We start from the raw sequence: 13,843 nt of genomic DNA, 5'->3' as shown, positions 1-13,843 counted from the left end.
AATCGTGTAATCGTATCATAATAGATAGTGTGGGCGGCGGTAAAGGAGTGGAATAGCTCCAAAACCCTGTTGAGTGAGTAAGTGGGTAGTTTTACTACTGACAGCTACGAAAGCGTTTACAGAAGGAGGGATACCTAACATGTATATGTCAGTAAACATTGAGAAAGACCAAAGATTCCAGTGACGCGCCATCAACTTGAGAGTCCATCTATCTGAGCTACTCCTCCGAAAGAAAGTATATCCCTGAGAGAGGGAAACTCCAAGAAGGACGAGACTGAGAAATGTAGCGATTTCTACGGCGCCGAGGTTTCCTGCTGTCTCTACTTTCAATGCATCATCATCAACCTGGAGCATCCTTCAGTTTTCAAAACCTAGCGGAATGCGGTGAATAGATACAGGGAAGCATGCGCTAGTAAGCTTCCTACAAGAGGTTTAGAATGCCTGTTGAGTGTAGAGGGGTGAAGAATACCGTGAGAGAAAGACAGCGTTGACGATCGAAGGCAATTTGTTCGAAGCCGGTATATGCTAATCAGAATCTAAGTACATCCATAGTTACTTAGCTAAAGCAGATTATTTCTATCAGTCACGCTGACTGCTACCGGCGCCGCATCAGGGAGTCGGGTGGCCCTGGTAGCTCGAGAGCTGTCAAAAAATGCCAAAATGCTGCGCTGATTAATTCAGCGTCAACATGAGCCGGGTGCTATTTCAATTCATTAGACGCTGGATCCAAGGGTTGAATGCTAAGCTTTATTATGATATTTACTGAAGACTTACGCGATAGATATCCACATAGAGTCGGGCAAATTCGCTCATCAAGGACGCCCTGCAGGGGGACTTATCGAATCCATGCTCAACCTAGAAGTGCCGGCGGGCATGTAGTCTGAGAGAACTGATGGCGCAGATCCATCTATTTTAAACCTGCCACTAGTTCTCCACCTCTATTTCAGTTTGCAATTTCAAAGCATGCGTTATTTTAATCCACCCTTATCTGCTACAGCATCACCGTAGGGCACTTATACCAACAATCAGTCACGGTATCTCGAATTTATCTTGATGTTTTAATCGTTATGAGTCATGTTCTTATTAGCTAGTCTGTCGCAAACGCATGGTATTATACCGAGGACGTCACGTACATCGCAGCTTGAGGTCATAAAACTTCAATGAAATTAATCTTACGATATGATCCACCTGGTCGCCAACACACACTGATTTTACTGGCACCTAACATACGATCTATCATGTGATTAGCTCTTCAGAAAGATTACGCCTTCTCCCAATAGGAAACTACATGACTTCGTAGGGCATCGGGTACCTTGTAAGTGTGAAATCCCCAATGCACTATAAGAGGATTCACAGCAATTTGCAGAAAAAATGCATCCGCTTCCTCCCTTATGTGTCATAAACGTCACCAATGCTTAAGACGTAGTAACTAACTTTGAAAAATGAAGTTTATAACGAGGATAAATAATTGGTTCAGGATTTGTACAAATTTAATGCGGGGCGCTGCCATAAATAAGCAATACGAAGACTTCAAAATTGCCCATGTCACTGTATCACGTGATAAAATCGCTTTCCAGTCGCGTCATCGACGCGTCGTGTTGAAAGATCCTCAGGAGATGTGGAAAAGACAGAACAAGAATTCATAATCTCAGGGATAATCGTCAAGCATAGAAAGCCTCAATAAGTTTCTCCAGGTCATTAAGCTTCGATAAAAGCCCATCATTGCACATCAAGGCTGGAGTTGTTAATTTGATACGTATACATTTGTGGCTATGCACACCATACAATACCTTCATATAGTATTAATGGATGACATATGGATTCCTGTTTCGGGAGATAAGCGTAGAAAAAGGCTATATAATTCAGCAGCATAGAATACTTAGAAAAGTTTTCTAGAAGCACTACCCCGGATCGAAGAGCCAACAAAAACAAATCTAGACATGACTTTTATCTACTAATGCATATATATGGTCAGCAAAGTATACAAGAGAGCGAGTCTACGTCGGTTCCTTTGACAAAAGAGTATCTTTATTGATGTAAAATACGGCAAACCTTTAGACAACCTGAGATGAAGGATCCAGCTTTTTTCCTTGGAACAAACCAGATGTGTTCAACTGCGTGCGATATGACATCGATACAGCTTGGCTACGACTTGAGTCTAAGAATTTGGCTTGTCCTTACAAGAAAACAAGTCACACATTAAAGCTGCACGGAAGCCACGCGACTGGCGCGAGGAATCGATGGCGCAACCCAATTGCGGGGTCTTTGTGCGATTGAACCCAATCTCCCAGATAAAGTTCCCGAAGAAAGGCGTTTCCGAAAGCGGCTCGCTTAGCACCTGCGAGTGACCCCAACCCGCCCCTGTAAATCCGTTCTCAGAGCCCAAGGGGGTACACACGCACGACTCGCAGCAGGCATGAGCAGCGGCCTGCTCTCTGCGGAATGGATTCCGCGAGGCCATGTGTGATTAGACTCTTCAATACCCGGCACAAAATCACACAAGCAGCTGCGATGCCGTGGGTGTTCACATCCAGCCACAGTCGAAGAGTGGGAGCGTATGTGCAGAAAAAGGGAATTGCGAGGGTTAGACGTCGCGATTCGAATTCGTTCCTTCCCTTCTGAAAGGTTGCAAACACACCTTGTTGATCGTGGTTCACGGCATTGAAGCTGGCATTGTATACGGTCTATAAATATGCCCCGAGCCAGGTCGACTCGAGGCTCTCACAACGTCGACAACGAAGAAGAACCCAGAGCGATCCGCTGCTACGGTTGTTCGGACCTCAAGTCTGTGTATCCAAGTTCAATTCTATTCATCAAATGTCCATGACCTTATCCGCAGATCGGAACACTTTTATTGTCGTCCAATACTGGTTAGAATAACCTCATCCGGATAGTGTTTGGTAGCTACGATTGATAAAAGCCCGCACGAATATAGATCAATCGGTGTTCTGAAGTACGTCTTGACTAGGATGGACATTCGGTCACTTGGTCATAGCGTGAGAGATACTTGGTACATGTCAAGAATCAAGAATCTGTCATATCATACAGAAATATGTTTAAAACGAGGCATCTGTAATTATCCGCGAACCAGAACGCTGTCTGCAGGGCTCAAAGTAAAATTTTGCGTACTCAGTGCCGTGCTCTAACAAGCAATGAAGCGGGTATTCACATATATACACCTGTAGAAGTGTTCGGATAAGAGATGGTATAGCCGAATGTGATAACCCATCGACAGGCGATGAAAATATACTCAGACTAATGTGTTCTTTAGAAATGACAGGGAAATTCTGATCTACCTAGACTCCAAAGGCATCAGAAGCAGCGACTGTGTCAATATTGTATGCATTTCAGTATTGTCTAGGAGATTGTCAAGTAATTCGCGTTTCTATAACGAGAGGTTGTGCAAAATGTTTAGCGGTCGCGGTACCACTCCGAATACGCCGTTTAGAGAGATAGTTGGGCAGTAGTAAAATCTTCCAATCAACCTGACAACCTTATGCTATGCTGGCATATAGGTACAAGAAATCCACATTAACCAAACCTCTGTTGGAAAATTTTTGACCACTTGGAAGTTCTAAAAACAGTGTAATATTTCAAGGTTTACTCGAGTTGATTCATATCGACTATGGAACGGTGCACTCCAGCAACCCAAAATTTTTATTACCTCAAGACGAAGGCAGTGCTCATCTCAATTATCTTTCTCCAGCAAGCGCTCAATATCCCCAGTGAACATACCGGCATTCCATGCAAATGATGAACAATCACAAGTCAAGCCCACGCGGCGGGGATGAACGACAGATCCGGTTATCCTCATTCACTAAAGGAACGTCTCATTCTCCGAATGGCCACTCTAGTTGAATTCAAGGAAAATATCACAATGGAAGCCAATCTTTTCAGCGCCGGGGTGTGAGCCATCATTTCGCCTTTGCAGATATGGCGAGGTAGACATGGACCCACATCTGTCCAAACGCGATCAAATGACTCACCGACGACGATCTGAGGGTATCAGCTGATGCTGATATTTTGATCGTTGTGGGTGTACATCTTCACGGCCCCCCACGGCGTCTGCGTCAAGCCGCGTCTTGATGGAGCACAACGAACATGACCGTTCTATCCCTGTCTCCGCCCCCAAGCAAATGCTGTGGCCGACCGGCGTGCATGCTCATACACCGGTCACTCACTGCTGTGCACTGCATAATCTCGTAGTCTGCAAATCTTTCGTATCATTTTGGTGCTGTCAACGCTCAACAAGTAAGAGGAAGGGTAGACACGACCGGGTCGTGCGTATCAGGTCTCGAGTCTCGCGTCTCGAGCTCGAGAGAGATGGCTCTGCAGCTAGGGTAGAATGTGAACGCGAGGCTCACAACCTGCGCAGGGGTGACAGGCGAACCAGGTCATCGATAACACGGCCTATTAATTGTCTTCCTTCCAATCGAGCGGCGTGCATGGGAAGCAGGCATATTTCCCTGCATCAGGGTGTCAGTGGGCTTTGCAGCCGCTCGAGCGCCTATTCCTCATGTCAGTGATGGGCGTCCATGGGGCGGGATTTGGGTGGGATTTCTACGGGGTGAATCCCCACACACGCCGGGCATATGTGCTCCTGGAGGACGGTGCGCTCGGGGAAAGTCCAAAAGAGGCAATTTTAAGTGAATAGCAAGGTGGGCGATCAGACTGCTGCCGGACGGAAATCGATCGAGGTAATTGCCTTTTCGAAATTGTGCTGTATTGATGTGCCAGCTGTGCATTACATACGTACGATCGACAGGGATGGCAGGAGAAGGAAAAGGAAAATGCGACCGGGATAGGCAATAGGCAATTTGAAATGTGGGCACTGGGCAGCGCCCCGTTTGGTAAACCTTTCGAATCAAGTCAATTGAACTTGGAATTGGGGATTGAATAGGCCTGGTGTTGTGGTATTGCTGTCGAAGTTCGACGTGATGTGATGTGGACGTGATGGATTTGCCGTTGTGGATCATGCACAGCACCTACCTACCGAGGACGAGCAAACAGCGGAAGGGTACTATCCAAATGATGATGATGCGAGAGAGTTGCTGGATGTTCATGCGAGAGTCGCTGATTACGCTGATGCGAAATGCGGATCCTCTAGGCTTCACTGAATGGAGGACATATATAGCGTCAGGTCCAGGCTTCCCGAAGACGCGGACCAGGACCAGAATAGCGTCTGTACCTACCTATTCCCGGGTCGGTGGAGACATACGGAGATATATCCGTATTTGGGTAGGGCGGCTGAGCCTCGGAGCGACGGGAGTGGAATCAAGAGTCAAGACCCCGCTCTGCCGTCAGAGTCTGGAGGCGGGGCATGTGGGACAAAGATATCCCACAGCCAAGCTTCAAGCGGGCGTAGCGTGCTTTACCCCGGAGATGACGACGCGGCGTGCGCGTCGAAGAGAAGAGAAGAGAAGCTGGGGTGCTCGCGCAGCGAGTTGGAGCTCGAAAGCGATAAAGCGAACTCGTAATTCGTAACTCGAATTCGGATTGGGCTGGAGCCCGATAGCGGTGGAGTGGTACACCATCTCTATCCCTATCTAATCACCCCATCGATGGGACTCTGCGCCTGCCAGACGCGCTGAGCACGGCTCTTGCATCTTCTGCGCATCGGCATCGCGTAGCCTGCTGCCCATTGGCCACACGGTGGACCGGCCGCGCTGACGGCGCGCGCGCAGAATTGAATTGAAGTTTGAAGCGAATCGACTCGGGTTGGGTCGTCGGAGGAGTTTTGCGAGCGGGGGGACAGGTAAGCGACGGTTACTGTGTAATGTGGTATGTCATTCGTCACTGGTGGCGGCTTGAGTGTCTAAATTTTCGCGCGCTGGGGGGCTAGCGGGGAGCCGTCCTCCCCGCTGCGCTGGGGCTTACCCCGGCCGGCGAGGGTGGTGTCAGTGCGGACAATTTCGAAGTCTGGGACCTCGGAAGCTCCACCTACGCATATGTCTGTATTTTCGCAGATTAGAAGACGGGAAAACTGTGGTATTTGTGTATGCTCTTTGATCTGTAATCAATTTTTTGGTCGCATTGGAAATCTTGCTCCAATTATTCCCAGAAATCCTGGAATTTCAACACTTTCTGGATAAATTGCAGACGTTTGAATGACCCGATGAGAAGAGGAATTACTCAATAAACTGGATCTTGGGTTATATGTCAGCGTTTACGAATTTCACGAAGAAAGTCTCATAGATTTAAGGACCAAATTGGTCTTTTAGCAGTGCCTTTTCACTTCCTCTTCTCCTCCAAGTTCCCACTGCATTAAAAATCACCCCGTCCCTCGCTAGGCGTTCAATAAAACTGTACAATCTAAGCCGGATTGTACGGCGCATACGACCGTGTACCTCACCTCCGAATCTGCATGTATACATTGATTAGATTTCCCTTTCTAGCTTTTCTCAATCAAGTAAGACCCTGATGAATCTGAACCCGCTTTCTCGGATTTCATTGACGTTCTTTTGGATTTGAAAGCCAGATTCGTAGGGAAAGGCGTAAGCTAATACATGCAGATATATGTATGGAGTCTCCGACTCGTAACTCGGGAAGGAAGAGGTTGCGGTACTTGAACGTTGTGTTTGTGTTTCCACTTTCCATATTCCCTTTTCCAAGTTTTCGTCGTTCAATTAATTGTCGCGGTTTTCGAGCATGTATTCACTATCATTGCATATTCTAACCCAGGTCTTAATACAGTGCATATGACGTACCCAACCTTTCCAGAGTGTATCCACTCGCCTTAGCATTGATTATTGATTAACTTACCTTCCTCCAATTGAATAGCGTTATTTAAGCTTCTACTCATTACTGGCGGCTGCTAGCGGTTAAAACCCACGTACCCATACCCATGTATACAGCATAAAACACCGCGCACCGATGGTTAGATGAGGATGAGTGTATTTTGAATGGTTAGCTAAGACTCTGGAGTCTGCTAGCAGTATACTATTGCTATTAGGTCTGATCCTTATTGAAAAATTACATCTCTGAGACACGACGCGACACGACGCGGTCGGTTGGAGTGGAGTTTTTGGAGCACCTTAGACTGTCGCGTTGGACCGTTGGACTGTTCCTGAGCTGAACTGAGCAGCGATCGATCAGGTTTAGGATTCGCGTTACGTTGGAATTTGAATTGGAAAGAAAATAGGTTTTAATTTTATGAGGACAGGGACAGGTGGGGTGCCGGGGGTGTTGGGAGGTCCTGGGCCTGGTCCTGTCCTGAAGCTGGTTCTGTGGAACATTGAAAATTAGATAATTTTGTGATGGGTGGGGTTGGATGGTTGGAGAGTCGACGCGCGGCTATGAGCTTTGGACTTTTGGTTCTTTGGGTGAATTCGTTTATAGTTTTTTTCTTCTTTTTGGATCTGGGTAGACTTGATGGAGATGGAATAGGAATAGAAGGATGGCTTTGAAGGTGTGCATGCGGATTCTGAATTCGAATTTTAAATTCGAGGTCCAGGTTAACGTTAAGGTCGCATTCAAACTCAAACTCAAGCCATCGATATCGATATCGAATTTGGATTTTTGAACCTTGAAGATTAAAGTTACAAGTCTTCGAATCTCGAGTCCTCGACAACTGCACCTCGACAAGTACACCTCGACAACTGCACCTCGACAAGTACATCTCGACAAGTATACCTCGACAAGTATACCTCGACAAGTACACCTCGAAGATGAAAACTTCAACACCTCGAAAACTTCAGCTGACTGGCAAAAGATCATCCTACGAGCGTATAACGTATAACTATCATACCGAATCCCTAGGGCCCTATTCCCGAATCATGAATCCCTATTCCCGCATCCACATTCCCCATTCCCCATTCCCGAATCAAGAGTCACGAATCACGAATCTGGAATAACGGATACTCACCACGCATCGGATTCGGATTCGGATTCGGGTTGGTGGTTGTACCATTGACAAGGCGAGTACATACACACCTATACACTTATACACACACCAAATACACGCCAGATGTACATGAATGGTAGCGGTAACGGTGGTTGTTGACAGTGAAGAATGTTTTGCCAGCCATTATCTTGTCTTGTCTTGTCTGTCCGAGTTCGAGGTCGAGTTCGAGGTCGAGGTCGAGGTCGAGTTCGGTGATCAAACAGTACAATTCAGGACTCTTCTGTACAATTCAGGACTGTTCCGTACAATTCAATTCAGTACAAATTCAGGAGCTGGATCATACAATGAAAATTTCAATGAAATTTTCGATGCGGTGCAGTACTGTCAGTGTTTAATGTTTTTTCGATTTTGATGTTTTTTGATTTCGATGTGATTGGAATTTGGTGCGGTGCACTGGGATACGGACATGGATATGGATACTTGGATATGATAGGATGTGGTTATGGTTATGGATTGGATTGGATGTGATAGGGATACGGATATGATACGGGTGTGATAGGGATAGGATAGGGATGTGGTAAATGTTAGAGATGGGACGCCACGGATAGGACGCCACGGATGGAGATTTTCGTGATTTTCGTGATGGTGGAAATTGGAAGATCGTCTCGGGTCTGGACAGTGGAGGGTCAGGGTCAGTAGAAGCTGGGAATAGACTCTGTCGCTTTCGTCGGTGTTGGTGTTGTTGAATTAATAAGAATAAGAATAAGAATAAGAACAAGAACAAGAACATTTCCTCGTGGGTCGTTGGAAGCTCGTCTCTGTCCGCTGCTGATGTTCGTGTTCGTGCTAGTGTTAGTGGTTGTGTTAGTGGTTGTGCTGCGGCGCATGTATGGAGTCTCGACTCTCGACTGTTTGCTGTGCCGCTGTAGCTACTGGTTCTGCGGTGAATAGTTCAACAGCTCAAGGAGAATATACGGGGCATGGGGCAGTGGGACGGGGTGCTCGGATGTGTTTCCTTGGTGCCGTTGTGGTTTTTCGATTTGTTCACGTCGTTGTCGTCGTCGTCGTTGTGGACGACGGCGAGGCAGAGAGAACCTAGAAGACCTAACTATCCGAAAATTGCACTCGGGCTTCTCGTTTTTTGTGTTTGGCAGTGGGGGATGGGGATGGGGAGGGAGCGAGGTGAGATGAGACATGTAAAGTGATGGGAGCTAGGGATGGGTGGGTGGGTTGTAATTAGTTGGATCCGTCGATGGGTGGGTGGATGGACGGTGATTGGCGGAGTTGGAGCGCTGTGCTCTGGTTGATGTTTTTTGTGTTTTTGATTCTGTTCAATTCAAGTGCGGCGCTTCGACTCGGAGGTGTGTGTGTGGTATCCTGTCGGGATTCTTGATGATTCAAGTTTCGGTCCATGTTTTGATCCCGGGATACTATTGATGAACGATGTGTCTATTTTTTTTGTACGCTGCGTTCATCATTTACAGCGTCATCGTCAACTGCAGCAGATTACGGCTAGGGACGAATTAGGTTGGGATATCCGACCCCGGAGCGTACCTTGGGTGCGCAAGACAGGTAGATTATACAGATGGGGTATGTTTGAGCCATGGCGGCCACGAGGCGCGAGGACCCCGGGGGGCGGGTGGAGATGCACGCGGCGGGCGCGAGGCGTGGCCACGTTGATCGCCTGCGAATCATCTGACGGTCCGACGGAGATGGAGGAGTCGCCGCGGGAAACGAACGGCTCAGGCGGGCTGGTTCTGGGGTCCCTCGCTGGAGACCGACAGAGAGGCCGGGTTTGGACATAGCCGCGGCGGGCGGTTCGGTCCGTTCGTTTTGAAAGCGAACCAGTGGCCCATCGGACGCATTTGTTTTATTTCTATTATTTTTTGTTGTTTTTGCGGAGGAGGATATGAAGGACCCCCGTGTTGTATCCGACATGCTTTCCCGCCTCTCCCTCTCATCCTCAACCCATGGACATCGACCCTCCCCGTCTTTCTCTCTCCCTCTCCCCCGTTCTCCAGCCCACTAATCCTCAGTCCAACGCTGACCTCGCCCGCCTCCTCGCTCTCTCCTACGCCGACATCGACGACCTCCGCGCTCAGCTCGCTCTAGCCCGCAAGCGCGCAGACAAGGCTGACCGTCTCGCAAAGCATCTCGCTCCAACCGACCAGCACGACCTCCGCATCAAGCAGATCGTAGATGACTACGAGCAAAAGCTCGCCCGCGCAGAGGCAGAGCGCGACGACGCAGACGCACGCCGCCGCGAGGCCCTCGAGGGCTGGCGCCAGCTAGACGACCTCCTCTCCACCCTCGAACTCCACACGCGCGACGCCCGCTTCATCGCGCGGGCGTATCTCCCCGATGGCGCTGCATCGATGGGCCCACCGGCGGGCGGCGCCGGGAGGCAGCACGCGCGGCACCTGTCTGCGTCTGGGTCTGCGCGGGGCTCTGTGGCGTTTCCGCTTGCTCTTCCGCCCCATCCGAATCCTAATCCGACCTCCACCCACCCCGCGCCAACCGCACCCGCTCGGAGGCCGCGGACTCCCTCCATGGACAGCGCCTATCCGCCGTCCAAGCGTTCTCGGGGCCTCGACGATCAGCGAGGAAGGCCGCCTACCTCCTCCTACTCTGACTCGGTCAGTTTTCTTCATTTCCCAACCATCGTTATCCCCGATCATCAGGCTGATCTTGCTCCTTACTTTTTCTTTCCTGTATGCATGCATGCATCGTCCCATCCATCTGTTTTGACCCCGTGAGTAATCTTGCAAGGACGTTAGAGTGCGAGGAACTGACGGTGACACCGCAGGGGGGTGCCGTCCCATCTCCATGCAGTACGTAGCATCAGCGGGGCAACAGCAAGAATACAGCGATCAGATCCGCATGCGCCAGCAGCAGCAGCAAGCCATGCTGCAACGCCGCGCAGGCGGAGCATCGATGCCCGAAGCACGCATCATCGACCGGAAATACGGCCAGCCTCATGGCGGATCCACCCCGCACCACCGCGCGGCATCGCCAGGGGGCGGCGGCGCAGGACACTCGCGCTCAGGCAGCCACTCGAGCTCAAGCTCGATGGACGTCGACGAGATGCTCATCAAGGCCACCACAGGCGACGAGGGCGTTGGGAGCACTAACACCAACGGTAACAGCAACAGCAACAGCAATGGCAATGGCACGCCGAACGGCGCTGGGCGCGGGTACCTCGACTCGCCCCACCATAACCCGCACGCGCACCACCACAGCAACGCGCATGCGCACGCACAGGGCGGGCTCCGCAGGCGGGACCGCGAAAACGAGGACTCGTCGCCGCGCCCGTATGCGAATAGTGGTAATAGCGGCTATGCCGGGCCCGGGTACACGTCCTCTGGCCAGCCCCTCCGTGCGAGTGGGACGCTGCAGCAGGCGAGCGCGCAGAATCAGGCGAATCATGTCAATCATATTTTCGCACCTGTTGTGACGGGCGCGCCGACGAAGAAGACGAAATTCCCGAATACGCCTCTAGGATCTGCTGCGATTTTAGCTGGTGCGTTGTTTCTTTCTGATTTTTTTCATGTTGGGTGTTTCTGTCTTTTCTTTTTCGATATTCTCTTGTTTGTTTCGACTTTATTTGTGGATTGTGCAAGTCATTCCTCACTCCCTTCTCATATTTTTTTTCTGTTTTATCCTTGCCTTCCCACTTTTGATCCTCTTTTTTCCCTTCATCTCTTTTTACTCTTCCACGTGGAGCGCGCGCAGTTTCGTCCTCGGTCCCGCATCATCATCTCTCTCTCTTTCACCTCTTTTTTTTCCCATCATGAGTCATTGCCATGTCGGGCATTTGACGCTTCTGACTTAACGGCTGGCTGCCTGGCTTGACTGGCTTGACTGGATGAATGCCGAATGAGAAAAAATCTGGCTTGTCCCGCTGTTTCGGGGGACACCCCCTGTGGGTATTGATTGATCGGTGGGTGTTATCGGTATTGGTGGGGACTTTTCGGCTCTTGGCGACGGCGCGCGCGCGTATATGTGCGTGTGCGTGTGCGTGCGTGCGTGCGTGTGTATGTGGATCGCACGTCGCGTCGCTTGTCGCTTGTCGGTTGGATGTCGCATGGGCGGTGATCGTCGCCGCCGTTTCTTCCTTTTTTTCGTTTGCGTTTTTACTTCCTTTTTGTTTGTATTTTTTTTTGGGCGCGGTTTGATTGCGTACTACTTGTCTCACTTCATTCGGTGCGGTGCGCCCTGCGCCGTGCGACGGGGTGGGTGCTGCGCTCCATGCTGCGCACGCACACGCACCACCCGCACACAAGCTCCATTCACCCCCTTGTTTCTTTCTTCCTTTTTTTTCGCACCCCGGGCTAGACTAGCCCGGGATACAACGGTCGGAGGCAATAGCGCTTCTACGCGCTGCGCGTGTGCACGCGTAAGACGTCGGCAGGCGGCGCTATTAGCGCGCGGGAATTCCCGTTTCCCGTTTCCCGCCCCCTCCTCTCTCCCCCCGCCTTGTGGGTTTCGTGCCTTGTGGGTTTCCTGCCTTGTGCGTGCCGTCAACTTCCCCCGAGTTTGCGCTTGAGTCGGGTGAAAGGATTATCCACACCTCCCCTCTACCCCTTGGTTGAACCCTGACTCTGCTCTGGAAAATGGGCTTGTTTTTTTCCGTTTTTCCGTTTTCCGTTTTTTCCGTTTTGTCTGTTTTGTCCGTTGAAGGAGGACTGGGGACTGGGGCGCTGTTCTGCTGTTCACTTGGTTTTGGTCTTCGACTTGGGCTGGATCGGTGTCTGTGTGCATGTCAGTGTCAGCGGTCAGCGGCAGGGTGCACGCCGCCCTGGATGGATCATCATGATGATCTGCGCGCGCGGTATTCTGACTTTTTTCTTCTCCTTTCATTTCTTACACCGAGCGCGGATATGATGCTTGTTTGGAGAAGTATCATGATTTTTTTATTGTTTTCGTGCAGCTCGCGCCTGCGCCTGCGTCGAACACAGAGATCCTGCCCGAACTTCGTCACTCCCCACTTTTTTTTATCGCTTGTGTTATGCTTCTTCTTCGAATTCTATGCTCCATGGTTACTTGCACTTTCCCTTTTCCAGTTTTCATCTCTTTTGTTTTCTTTTTTGCTTTTTTGGTTTATCCTTTACTCCCCCTTTTACTCCGCCTCGCTTCTAAACTCTTTTCCTTCTCTAATCAAATGACCGCGCAACAAACATACTAACCAACCCTTCCTTCCTTCCTTCCGTCCCCTTCCTTCCATCTCAATATAGGTTCAACACAATCCATCGAGGCTTCATCCGCATTATCATCAGCAGCAGCAGCACCAACAGCACCAGCGCCCACAGCGCAGCCCGCCGCACCAGCGGCTGTCCCCGCGGCTGTCCCGTACCCACCGACCAATGCCGACGGACAGCGGATCTGCAGACAGTGCGGGATCGTCGGGCGGTATAAGGACGGCAAATGTGTGGAGAAATGGGGTCCGGGGCCGATGGGCCCTGGCACCGTTTGTGATAGGTGAGTTTTTTTTTTCGGTATATCCTTTTTTGTGTCTTGGTGTTTTTGTGTGAGACTGCGAGTTATCGGTTAGGGGGTAGGGGCGCGGTTTGACAGGCCCGCATACCACCCTTCAGCTAGCCATGCGCTAGTGGCGCGGTAGGGTGTCCTGCTATGACATGTCCCAGTTTCTGGGACTTATCCCGGGCGGGGGGGAGAGGAGTGCGTGACGCGGTGTGGCGCGGATTGCTCCCCCTAGGTGTCCCCCCTTAGCCTTGTTCTCGCTTTTTTTGCTTTGACGACTCGCTCGTTTGGCTCGTTGACATCGCGGATGGTCGATGGTCCGTCCCATCTCGTACTTGGGCCCATGCCGCGCCGCGCCGTTATCGCTTGTAGCTTGTCCGCTCGCTCCCCCTATCTCCTCCGCCTTCCCCCCTCCTTCACCCCCTGATGTTCGCGCGAGCGCCGAGTGATTTAGCTGGTTCCGGTGAACCGCTATGTCAGGCGAGGCGAGGCGAGTCGAGTCGAGCTGCTTGCTTGTTC

At 50.5% G+C, this 13,843-nt stretch overlaps 1 protein-coding gene across 1 annotated transcript; it reads left to right on the top strand.

Annotated features, from left to right (window-relative positions):
• Positions 1-9,813: 9,813 nt before the first annotated feature.
• JR316_0005451 (uncharacterized protein) lies at positions 9,814-13,394 on the top strand (the record flags this gene model as incomplete). The annotated part of the gene is made up of 4 exons (XM_047891209.1): positions 9,814-10,554; positions 10,613-11,363; positions 13,078-13,321; positions 13,376-13,394. 4 exons carry the CDS (start codon positions 9,814-9,816, stop codon positions 13,392-13,394), a joined length of 1,755 nt encoding a protein of 584 aa, XP_047750970.1.
• Between the last annotated feature and the right edge of the window lie 449 nt (positions 13,395-13,843).

The sequence above is a fragment of the Psilocybe cubensis genome, chromosome 4 (genome assembly GCF_017499595.1).
Source record: "Psilocybe cubensis strain MGC-MH-2018 chromosome 4, whole genome shotgun sequence".
In the NCBI taxonomy this organism is placed as follows: Eukaryota; Fungi; Basidiomycota; class Agaricomycetes; order Agaricales; family Agrocybaceae; genus Psilocybe; species Psilocybe cubensis.
The sequence above is the reverse complement of the archived record's forward strand: the minus strand, read 5'-3'. Positions and strand labels throughout refer to the sequence as shown.